This window comes from Fundulus heteroclitus, chromosome 11 (genome assembly GCF_011125445.2).
Source record: "Fundulus heteroclitus isolate FHET01 chromosome 11, MU-UCD_Fhet_4.1, whole genome shotgun sequence".
Lineage (NCBI taxonomy): Eukaryota > Metazoa > Chordata > Actinopteri > Cyprinodontiformes > Fundulidae > Fundulus > Fundulus heteroclitus.
The window spans coordinates 4,624,117-4,636,085 of record NC_046371.1 but is presented as its reverse complement, the minus strand read 5'-3'; the positions used below and the strand labels follow the sequence as shown (position 1 = coordinate 4,636,085).

General features: G+C 41.7%; 1 protein-coding gene across 1 annotated transcript; it reads left to right on the top strand.

The window, feature by feature from the left end:
- Nucleotides 1-2,072: 2,072 nt before the first annotated feature.
- tlcd5b (TLC domain containing 5b) lies at nt 2,073-10,140 on the top strand. Its single transcript, XM_012864245.3, has 3 exons — nt 2,073-2,288; nt 5,106-5,323; nt 9,307-10,140. Exons 2-3 carry the CDS (start codon nt 5,134-5,136, stop codon nt 9,852-9,854), a joined length of 738 nt encoding a protein of 245 aa, XP_012719699.2. The 5' UTR covers nt 2,073-2,288; nt 5,106-5,133; the 3' UTR covers nt 9,855-10,140.
- Nucleotides 10,141-11,969: the final 1,829 nt, after the last annotated feature.

Sequence of the window (11,969 nt, the reverse complement as noted above, 5' to 3'; positions counted from 1 at the left end):
AGGAAACTTTCTGACCAACCTGGAGGATCTGATGGAGATGACTTTGGAAAGAGCCTTGAGGTGACATGTATCATGAATTGGCGCAATATAAATAAAACTGAATTGAATTGAATTAACATTTATTGCACTGCAGTCAGTTCTTTGCCTTATGCACATTGAGATATTGAGATATTGAGATATTGTGATAACGATAAAGTTGCAATTTATTGTGCAGCCCTAACTCTCCCCCTGCAGCTCTTTGGACTCACTAAGCATCGCATCACAAAGAGCAACACAAAGCATCAGGTGCATGAAAGTATCTAGTGGACTCTAGACGTGTTCTCCGTAGGGACAAATTGTCCCTCTCTGTCTAGGATGAGTCTGGGTTCGTATAGAATAGGACTTCCTTTTGTGCAGTTTGGTGCCAGACGGGTTTAAGGTGTTGGGCTGCAGACCAAAACCTTTTGGGTCATTTGTATGAACAGTTTGCCCCTTCCTCTGACACCACGACTGCACATCAGAACACAAAGCAAAGTCCATAAAGACGTGGGTGAGCAGGTTTGGTTGGCCCGCAGACCCAGACGGCCTTTTAGGATGAATCAGAGCAGAGAGTGTGAGGCAAGGCAGGTTAAGCCAAATGGCGCCAGTCACACTCAAGGCAATCCAAAACGATAAAAACCTTTCGTCTTTAAAAAGAATAAAAAGCAAAGAATGTTCAAGAGGGCATTTAATTGTCAGCCTCATGATTTCGTCAAATATTTTCCCTCCTGGTATAAAGGAACCAGCAGTTTCTGCACATCTCAGGTTTCCAGGGAGTTTGTTTCAGAGCCGAGGACGGTGGCGGCTCAGTGCTGCCTCACCTCGTTTAGTTCTGGTACCGGGAACTTTGAAGACCAGAGGGGTCTACATGGTTCCTACTTGTAGAGCAGGGGTGTCAAACATACGGCCCGTGGGCCAGTTCAGGCCCGCCGAACAATTTTGTCCGGCCCGGTGGCTAAATACATTATCATTATTCAAAAAAAATAATAATTTTTATTTATTTAATTTTTATCCAGTGTCCTGTTTGGCAATGTGGCAATAAGAATTGTTGTCTTAATGCCAAAAAGAGCTCATCAGATTTGACTTTCACAAGTGGAGCAGTACTGCTTTTGCCATAGTGCTCCGCCTGATTTATGAATTTGAATAGTTTTATTATGATTCATGTGGGGATTATCTCAAATGATATGGACACTACAATGGGAAAGTAGGAGAGGAAAGGAAGAACAGGAAGGAGAAAAGAAAAAGTGAAAGAAAGAGGAGATAAAAGGAAGAGAATGATAAAACAATTATTGAAAAAAACATGTACTTTGTTTAATTGAAAATCTGCAGTTCCTATATTGTCCACGGGGGGCGCTGTGTTTTAATCATCAGATGGTAGCACTGAGCTTCAGATGCGGAAAATTGATTTTAAATAATTTCTTAATTTTTATCTGTTTGATGTATTTTGTCATGCAGGACAGCGTTTTTAAGTTCCAAAAAATGTGAATAAATGTTTTTCAACATTGTACAATCACTGTGATCAGTTCTTATGCATAATGCACTTAAGTAAATGTTTAACTGAGTAAAAGTATTGTTTACTTTTCTTAAAAACGCTGAGGTTACTCATAATATATTGTGTAAAAGTGAAATTCATTTAATACAAAAATCAACAAGTCCACTTTTATTAGTTCTATTTAATCTTGCAATGAGTTTACTCGTGTGGCCCTCTTGAGATCAGATTAAGCTGAATGCGGCCCCTCAACCAAAATGAGTTTGACACCCCTGGTGTAGAGGTAACTCAGAAAATGTATTGCAGCCAAAGGCCATTTAATGCTTTAGAGGAAATTTAGAGATCTATGCTTTGAGATCTACCAACCAGAGTTGGTTTTGATATGATCCGTTTCCTCAGTGTTGGTCGGGACTCTGACTTATTTTTTGATCCAGGACTCTTCCTGGGGAAGATTGGTTTGCTGAATGAGCACCATCACAACGTACCAACCCGCCCCGTCCTAAAAGCAGGTATCCGCCGAGAAGTAGAGGCTCTAATCCTTTAAGAGGATGAACTGTGAGATCCAGAGGGAGGGGTTCAGGATATACTGTCCGTCCACGGGGGCCTGCACACGGCATTTCTGCTAACTTAGCAGACTGAGTGTGCGTCTGGTTGAAACCTGCTGGTCGAGTCGTTATTGTTATGCCTCTATGGAGCAGGAACGAGGATGCAGGCTGAGGACACCTGAGGAAAACTCAGATCAGCATGAACCTAAGGAGAAGTGAGAGCACGGCGAGTTAAGGTGAGTCACACCGTCAGAGACACGACACTTATCTGTTAAAATAAAAACGCTTTGGGCTCAAAAACATTAGGAAATATGTCTGAAAAGTCTGCATAAAGCCAGTTTTAAGTGTAACATATCTTAGCTGCTTTCAACAATAACCGTACTCATATATAGTCATTATTAATACATATTTGCATTGTGTTAACACATTAAAGGAATTATTTACCTTTTTGGCCAAAAATCTGCATTAATACATGCAGCACCTCTGCAACTGTGTGAACCTTTCCACGTTTTGTCATGTCATAACTACAAAACACAAAGTATGCAACAGACTCATACATGAGTGGAAGCAAAATTGTACACGGTTTCAAAAAGTCTAAAAATGTTGCGTGCAAAAGTATTCAGTCGCCCTGATTCACTGCTTTGCAGAGCCTCCTTTTGCAGCAGTGACGTCTCCAACAGCTTCTTCGCAGCTACAGACGGATATTTTCTTTACTAAAGTAGCCCAGGCTCTGTCAGATTGAAAGGAGAGGGTCTGTAAACATCAATTTTCAAGTCTTTGCCACAGATTCACAGCTGGATTTAGGTCTGGACGTGGACGAGGCCGCTTGACCACAGGAATATCCTTCAATCTGAATCTGCTGGTGAAGATTCTCAGTCATCCGTTTACGTTAAGAGAGAAAAAACAACTTTAAACAGAGGAGGAGGACTCAGGTTTCAACTTTCAAAAAACTTACAACACAGCAACAGGTTTGATTCCTCCAGTTTTCACCTCAATCCTCACCTCCACGCAGGTGATCACAACATATCACCTGTAAACCAGACCAATAATGACCCTAACGACTCCTCATTACTAAGTAGTGGACCAGTTTGGGTTAATTTGCATATTATCTAAACCATAACAAGGCCTTTGATGTTATTCCAAAAAAAGGAAAAAAACAAAGCAACTGGACTTGTTTTCCGTAGTTGAAGACGTTTCGCTTCCTCTCCAGGAAGCTTTCTCAATTCAAAAAGTCTAGAGTAATGTGCAGTAACAAGCTTTATACTACTGCCCAAACAAAGGCCTTGTAATGGCTTAGATAACATGCAAATTCAATCGAAACAGGTCCACCCCTTAGTAATGGGCGGTCGTTAAAGACATTAAGCCAGCAGACTGAACCGAAACCGGTCCACTCCTCTGTAACGAGGACTCGTTAGGGTCGTTATTGGCCTGGTTTAAAGGAACAATGTTTTGATCACCCATATGAGGGTGAGAATTGAGGTGATGATTGGCTGGAATTAATCCTATAGCTGTGTTGTAAGTTTTTGAGAGTCGGAACCTAAGGCCTCCTTCTCTGTTTAAAGTTGTTTTTTCTCTCTTAACGTAGATGGCTTCCTTCCTTCAAACCATCTGTCTTCTTTGTTCAAAATGTGAACATTTTGGTCCTCAAAAGAGGACCAAAATTGAAAACAAGTCGGAAAACACGGAAAACAAGTCCAGTTTCTTTGTTTTTCCTTTATTTGGAATGACCATGACCTCGATGACTGAGAATCTTCACCAGCATAGGACTTTGATGGGCAGTACTATAAAGCTTGGAGCTCCACACTATTCCAGACATTTGAATTGAGAAAGCTTTCTGGATGGGAAGCGAAACGTCTTCAAACTTCAGAAAAAAGTCCAGTTGTTTTGTTTTTTTATTTTTATTTTTTTGGTTTAATCTGAATCGTTCCACAGTAGCTCTGTTTGCACGTTTGGAGTTGTTGTTCTTCTGGAAGGTTTCCCTCGGCCCCAGTTAAAATCTTTCACAGCAACTAGCAGGTTTAACTTCCTGGATCGGCCAAAACGTGCCCAGCTTTGCTGTTCCTGCTGTACGGGAACATGCCCACAGCATGATGCTGCCACCACCATGTGTCATCATCAGTGCTAGTTTGTTGTCACACAGGCTAAAGAGCCCAGGTTAGCCTCATTTGACCAGAACACCTTCTTCCTCAGGTTCTTCCTGTGTTTTCTACACGGCATTTAAGAAACTGTGAACAGGACTTGTTTGTGTTTAATGTAGTTTCTATTCTTTCTGGTCAACTATTAGTCATCCTGATCTCTGCAGCTCCTCCAGAGCCACCATGGTCCTCCTGCTTCTCTGATTAAAGCTCTCCTGGTCCAGCCTGTCAGTCCAGGTGGACGTCCATGTCCTGGTGGGTCTGCAGGAGGTCCATCCTCTCTCCAGGTCCACATGATGGATGGATCAGAGCTCTGGGATGTTGTTGTAGAACCGGACCCTGGTTTAAACTGGACCAGAACTTTCTCCCTGACCCGTCTGCTGGGTTCCTATGATGCCGCTTGTTCTCCTTCAAAGAACATCTGCATCAACACTGAGATTAACTGCACTATTTTGCCATTTCAGGTTTTCATTTGTAAAAACCTTTGAAAACCGTGTGTCATTTCTACTTCCTCGTCCCACTGAAGCACCATTTCATGTCATGGTTGGTGGTTGTAATGTGACAAAATGCTTATTACTATAAAAAGGTTCAAACTTTGCAAGAAACCGTAGTTTCCAAAAGGCAATCTATGGTTATTTTCATTTTTAGTAAAAGATTGTTAAACGTAATCATGATTTCTAAAAACGGCATTTGGACAAATGGAGACAAAATGTAATGCTATGTATTTAATTTATATAACTTGGTGCATTTCCCCCAAAAACATTTAGACATTGATTCTGAAAGCATACTTAAAACTTCCCTCAAAAAAAGTAGTTATATTGTGACAGATTAAAGGTTGCATTAAAAGTGTTCAACATCTTTTCTTTAAAAGTGACAGCAGGTGCTAAAACACTAACGCTGATCTTTGTCCATGTCCAGTCAGCGTCCTCCGTCCTTCCGCACCGCCATGCCTGCGTTGGAGGTGATCTGCAGCCTGATTGGCTGGCTGTGTCTCTACCTGTTGTTCTGCTTCGCCTTCTCTCAGCGAGGGCCCGAGTGGAACTGTCGCCTGGTCACTTTGACCCACGGGGTCCTCATAGTGCTGCTGACGGCGTACGTCGTGTTTGTCGACGGTCCCTGGCCCTTCACACATGCAGGTCAGCCGCGCGAAAACACAGAATCCATCAGGGCGCCTCAGTTTGGCGGCAAACACATGGAGCCAAAACAGCGCTCAGCGACATTAAAAAGTCAGTAAAGTTTTAATGCCAGTAAAGAGATCTGGCATTGAAAAATCAAACATTGAACAAATTAAACGTTGAAAAATCACTCGAAATGGCATCGAAAAAGAGATTTGGCATTGAAAAATCAAACATTTAACAAATTAAACGTTGAAAAATCACTCGAAATGGCACCGAAAAAGAGATCTGGCATTAAAAAGTCAAACATTGTTAGACAGTAAAAATTTTGATGATGATGATATTCTCATTTTATGCTGCAGTTTTATTCAATGAGAGATGTTTTCAGCTATGATGTCACTACAAGCTGGCGCTGTTTTGTCGTAGGGGGCGTGACTAAACTAATGGCACCTTCACGGACGCTCCGTTTTTCCGGTAGGCTACTCATCATCTACCTGCTGTCACTGGTTTATCTCCATGTCACTACAACCATTATCTGTATAAGCTAATGAACATAATATTAATGAAAATAAAACCCTTTCCTGTGGTCGAGCAGCAGTACTTGACCGGAGCTTTCCATAAGTTCACAGCAAGTAGATGACGAGGAGTCTCAGAAAAACGGAGGGTCCATGAAGGGGCCTTCAGTTTAGCCCCGCCCCCGACGGCAAAACAGCACCAGCTTGTAGTGAGACTGAAAATATCTAATTCAATAAAAGCTGCAGCATAAAATAAGAATATCATCATGTTTTTTACTTTCTAACAATGCTTGACTTTTCCATGTCTAATTTTCTAAAGCCAAATCTCCTTTTCTATGTCATTGCAAGTGATTTTTCAATGTTTAATTTTTCAATGTTTTATTTTTCAATGTTTGATTTTTCAGTGTTTGATTTGACAACAATGCCAAATCTCTTTTCAACGTCGCTGCAATCTGTCATTGTTTTAGCTCCATACAAACATGGCAGACATTTGGTCAAAGCAAGACAAGATGAATTTGTTTTGAAAGGCTTTTAAAAAAATTAAATTAAAAAAATTCCAGCTGCTAATTTTACATGAATCTGCAGAAACTCTATGCAGGAGAAACAACACATTCAAAGATAAGTTTGATGGTAGACCCGAGAATACTGGCGGCAAGCCACTGATGTTTAGTATTAATTCAGGTTCCTACACTACATCATGCATAATTTAATCAGATTTATCTGTTTATGTCTTAAAAGCATTTGCCAAGGATAAGAGGTAGAGCTATATGTCAAACCTAAAACCTTTAGGTTCTTCATATCTACAGAAACAGATTACATTAGAATCCTGCAAATCTAGCATTCACTTCAGTCAAGGATTGTTTCTGTTTAATAAACATCTAACATTTGTTTTTTCTAGTGGGGTTATCTGGAATAGCAATGAGCAAACAGTATCTCACTTGCAGTCAGTTTCCGAAATTAACTTCCTGAAATTCACCGGCCATGTTGGTCAGTAGATGTAAGAATCAACCCGCTAGGCATATTTTTTACCGGCCAAAATAATAATTCTGATTGACTCCTGCTAAAGATCTCCACATAATCCCGCTACGTAATTAGCCTGAGCTAAACGCTAGCTGTTAGCAAACGGACAGGACGTAGTTGCTGTCGTTTTCACGTGCGAGTCTTTGTGTACGTTTGTTGTCATACGAACATAAAGAAGCATCCACCCACATGACGACTGCAAAACACGATTTATTTGGTGCAAACATTTACTCGTTATGTGGCAGCTAGCCCTCTGAAATATACTCGCCAAACGGAAAAATTAGCATTTGGCGTTAATTTCAGACCCTGCTGTCAGTAGATGATAGTTGGAGTAATTTAAGTTTGGAGGATCAGGCTCAAGTTCTCCGTGTAATGTTAAGCTAACAGCGACTAGAAAGCAAAGCTTAGACATTTCAGTTTTAAAAAATAACGCACAGGGAGTTTGATTGGAAAGAAAAATTGTGTTATTTTAGCGCCACGTTCATCTCCTCAAAATTTGGTAGGACATCTCATTTTTGTTAGAGGAACAGTGGAGGAACCCACATATTTTGGGATTCTTACAAAGCCATGGAGTTGTTGAAATATGTGCAAATAGATATAAAGAGTGTTCTGGGGATTGGTGTGAATTTGGACTGGTGCACATACTGGGAATAGTGGCCAGGGATATAGTAGACAAAGATTATAAATACAGAGAATTTTACTTCTGACGGCCATCAAAGGTATTATATCTACATGGGTGAGACCGAATCCTCCCAAAATCACTCAATGGAGAGATAAAATTTAAAAGGTCTAGATTATGAAAAAAAAAAAATTACAGCTTAAGTTGGAGACCGTTGAATCTAAACAGAAACCAAAAGTTAGATTTATAATCTAGCTGACACCTCTATGTACATATCACATACTTCATGTTTGTATTCTCCTCCTCTTTGTACCATTGTCTCTATTTTATTGCAGTTTTTTGTTTATTTATGTAGTTTGTTGAATTTGGAGAAGGGTATATTTATGAGATGTGAGTTGTTTTTTTTCAGTATACTTGCACCACATATAAAAAGGTTTAATTACATATTTTTCAACTGCTAAGTCTCACCATTTAAATGAATGCTTGTTTAGATGAGAAGTAACAAGGATGCAACGTGTGAACTGGAGCAATGCTGGAATGTTACACATGTTTGCATACGACAGTTTTGTGAGATAAAAAAGTAAAAAATATATATATATAATGGCATGCAAAGACGTCTAACATGCTTTTTCCCCCATTTGCTGCGATGGGGGTATTAAGTAGCCTCGTGAGACCATCCTGATCTCGCGAGCTTTCAAGGTTTTACTCGCAGATCAGTCTGGCTACTCTCCGTTAAAGAAAATTTGGAGCCGTTCACCAAACGAACGTCCAATCAGCGTTGGCTTTGAGGCGGGTTGAGGTGTGACGCAACGAGGAGCGACAGTTCAGTCTAAAGAACATGGCGGCTTCAGCCGATGAAACTAGCGTTAGCGTGGCTATCAAGCAAGTTTTATCGGAATTACAGAGTATTTCTTTGCTGAGCTAATGAGCCTTTACCTGCAGCAGCAAGAGTAGCTTGGCTTGTGGTTGTGAAGCATGTTGACGAGTACGTCATATGCTTCGTTGATCTGATTGGTTTATTTGGCTTGACTATCACCAACATAGGCCAATCAGCTAACCAGTATTTTCGCCCCTTCCCAAAATTACTTCAACGGAAGGTTTCCAGATGGATATGCGGAGCAAATCTATCTGCCGGCGTCAGGTTAGGTATTAAGGCCCATTCATACCCTACGTTTGGTCTACACGTCCGTATTTCTGTCCGTACGTTCTATCCGTTGACTCATTCATACCTCCGTCCGTTGAGGTGTGCAATAACCAATATTTCCTGTAGGTGGCAGTGCTGGGCGCTCCCTAATTGCGGCCCACTTGGACTTTACGACATCCCCTGTCATGGCCGCCTCCGCGATTTCCTGAAAGCTATTCATGACTTTTTGTTTGTCCCTGTGCCCCGGACATGACACATCATATATGTGTGGGTAGTTGCGGACAATCTCCGAAAGTCGTTCCTCAAAACCCGCCATTGTTTAAAGCCCAGAATTCTAACCTTCTTCGTGATTTTGTTGACATTTTGTACTACAAACTCAATAGCGCCCCCACTGTTTCCGGTAGTATTGCTCCGTATTGATCCGTTTCGTCCGTAATCGTAAGCTCCCAATTTTCGCGTCAAAATACGGACGAAATCGACGGTTAGAACGTACGAAACACTCCACACATATCCGTCTTTTACGTGAGGTATGAATGGGCCTTTAGTTTGACAGCAGGTTAAGATACTGACTGCTCATCCCAGCTCCACACAACCCAAAATAGAAAAATGAACCTCCGTTTAATTGTTTTGAACAAACATGATGACTGTATCTCAGCCTTAAAGGATTTGTTGTGTTTAACACAGGATGTTTCTCTCCTCTCTGCAGGCACAGAAAACACCGAGCTCCAGGTATTCGCCTTGGCCGTCTGCCTCGGCTACTTCTTCTTCGACATGGGTTGGTGCGTGTGCTACCGGAGCGAGGGCCCCGTCATGCTGGCGCACCACGCCGCCAGCATCTCCGGCATCCTCCTGGCGCTGCTGATGGGCGTGTCGGGCTGCGAAACCTGCGGCGTCATCTTTGGCAGCGAGCTCACCAACCCCCTGCTGCAGACGCGCTGGTTCCTCCGCCGGCTGGGCCTCTACGACAGCCTGCTGGGAGACGCCGTGGACCTGCTCTTCATCCTGCTGTTCGCCACGGTGCGCGTCGGCGTGGGGACGGTCATGTTCTACTGCGAGCTCACCTCGCCCAGGACGTTGCTGATAATGAAGCTCGGCGGCGTGGTCATGTACCTGCTGGCCTGGGTGTTCATGGTGGACATAGCCAGGTTCGGCTACAAGAAAAGCAAGGCCAAGTACAGGAAGTGGATGGACAACCACAAGCTGGCAGGCGCCAACGAAGAAAAAACGGTTGGACTTACGAACAAAAGGGACTGAGAAGCTAAAAGACTGTGAGATTATATAATTCAGGTTTTCTCTGTGGATTTACGACCAGTAGTAGTTTCCCCGCCTGTAGTACAGGGGTCTCCATCTCCAGTACTTGACCCCCTCTGCAGGTTTTATAGAAGCGTTGCTGCACTGACAGACCTGAACCAAAAGGCCGAAGCACCTCAGCTGCTTGTCGTCGACTCCACCAGACGGGTGATAATTCATTTAAGTTGGCGAACACAGAGGCCTTCAAGAACATACGGAAGAGGATTAGGGCCACTCAAAAAAAAAAAAAGTTACTCAATTCTGACTTTTTTCTCAGAATTCTGGCTTTTTTCTCAGGATTCTGAGATTAAAGTCAAAATTCTGACTTTAATCTCAGAATCCTGACTTTAATCTCGGAATTCTGAGAAAAAAGTCAGAATTCTGACTTTAATCTCAGAATTCTGTGAAAAAAGTCAGTATTCTGACGTTAATCTCAGAATTCTGAGAAAAAAGAATTCTGAAGAATTCTCGATTTAAGAAATTAAGAATTTCTTAAATCGAGATTAAAGTCAGAATTCTGACTTAAATTGAGATTAAAGTCAGAATTCTGACTTTTTTCGCAGGATTCTGAGATTAAAGTCAGAATTCTGACTTTAATCTCAGAATTCTGACTTTAATCTCAGAATCCTGCGAAAAAAGTCAGAATTCTGAGAAAAAAGTCAGAATTTTGAGAAAAAAGTCAGAATTGAGTAGACTTTTTTTTTTTTTTGAGTGGCCCTAATCCTCTTCCGTAAGAACAGGAGCTGGTAAAGTGACATAAATTCTCAGAGACATGAAGGCTACCGCTGCTCAGAAACCATATTTTAGTGAGTGAAAATGTAAATATTTACATCGATGGGACATGATGCTAACCAATTAAATTTTATTTATATAGCACCAATTCACAACACATCATCTCAAGTCTCTTTCCAAAGTCAGACTCCATCAGATCCTCCAGGTTGGTGAGAAAGTTTCCTCTCTAAGGAAACCCAGCAGGTTGCATCAAGTCTCTCCAAGCAGCATTCACTCCTCCTGAAAGAGCGTAGAGCCACAGTGGACAGTCGTCTGCATTGTTGATGGCTTTGCAGCAATCCCTCATACTGAGCATGCATGAAGCAACAGTGGAGAGGAAAACTCCGCTTTAACGGGAAGGAACCAACTACTCATTCACAGGACACGGTGTCACCAACAGTCCTCAGGGATAATCTGATTTGATTTTCACATGAAAAAACATTTTAAGCTGTTGCAGAAATAAATAAAAAAAAACTGACGCAGAATCCAAAGGTTTACCCATTTCTACGTTGATTGAGAAAGACGCAGCCTGCAGCGTTGACATTGAGTCTCTTATCCCAGATTGGGCCGCAGGGGCAACAGGAGGGAAACTTTCTGTCCCTTCGGCTCAATCCCAAATTGTTTCTAGGCCAGATGGGATCTGCAGTCCTTCCCGTCGGTTCTTGGTTCCCCCCTGGGGTCTCGTCCCAGTGATCGGCGCTCATCTGACTCCTTTATATGCGGAGGAGCAGCAGCTCTACTCCACGCCTCCAGCCAGATGATATAAACCACAACAAGGGAACTAAAAGTAAGTAAAATTGTCTTGAAATGAGTGTATTTGCCCATAATTTGAGCTGGTTAATAAGATTATCTGCCAATGAAATGAGTATTTTTACCCCTAAAATAAGCTAGACACGATCCCGCTCACATCCTGCAATCACTGTTACCGTTTCAGAATCCCCGTTTGCAGACTTAACAGACACTAATTTGTCCCTTCCTCAATCAGATTGTAAAATAAAGCAGGTATATAGTATCTCGTCATGATGCTCTGGTCTCATCTGCTGGTCTCATTATGTGTGAATGTGTCAGCTTTTATCGAGCCATATCCGCTTACTTTATTCTATTCAGATTATTTTTATTGTTCGTAGTGTATTTAATTGTTGAAGCAGCTTTGTTTACCTCCATGGGGACAATAAAGTATCTATCCATCTATCTATCTATCTATCTATCTATCTATCTATCTATCTATCTATCTATCTATCTATCTATCTATCTGAGTTGTTCCTGTTTTAAATTAGACTTAGACAACTTTATTTGTCATTTTGTATG

Coding starts and splice junctions, on each gene's coding strand:
- tlcd5b (XM_012864245.3), top strand. CDS start 5,134: ATGCCTGCGTTGGAGGTGATCTGCAGCCTGATTGGCTGGCTGTGTCTC. Junction 5,324..9,306: donor CTGGCCCTTCACACATGCAG/GTCAGCCGCGCG, acceptor TCCTCTCTGCAG/GCACAGAAAACACCGAGCTC.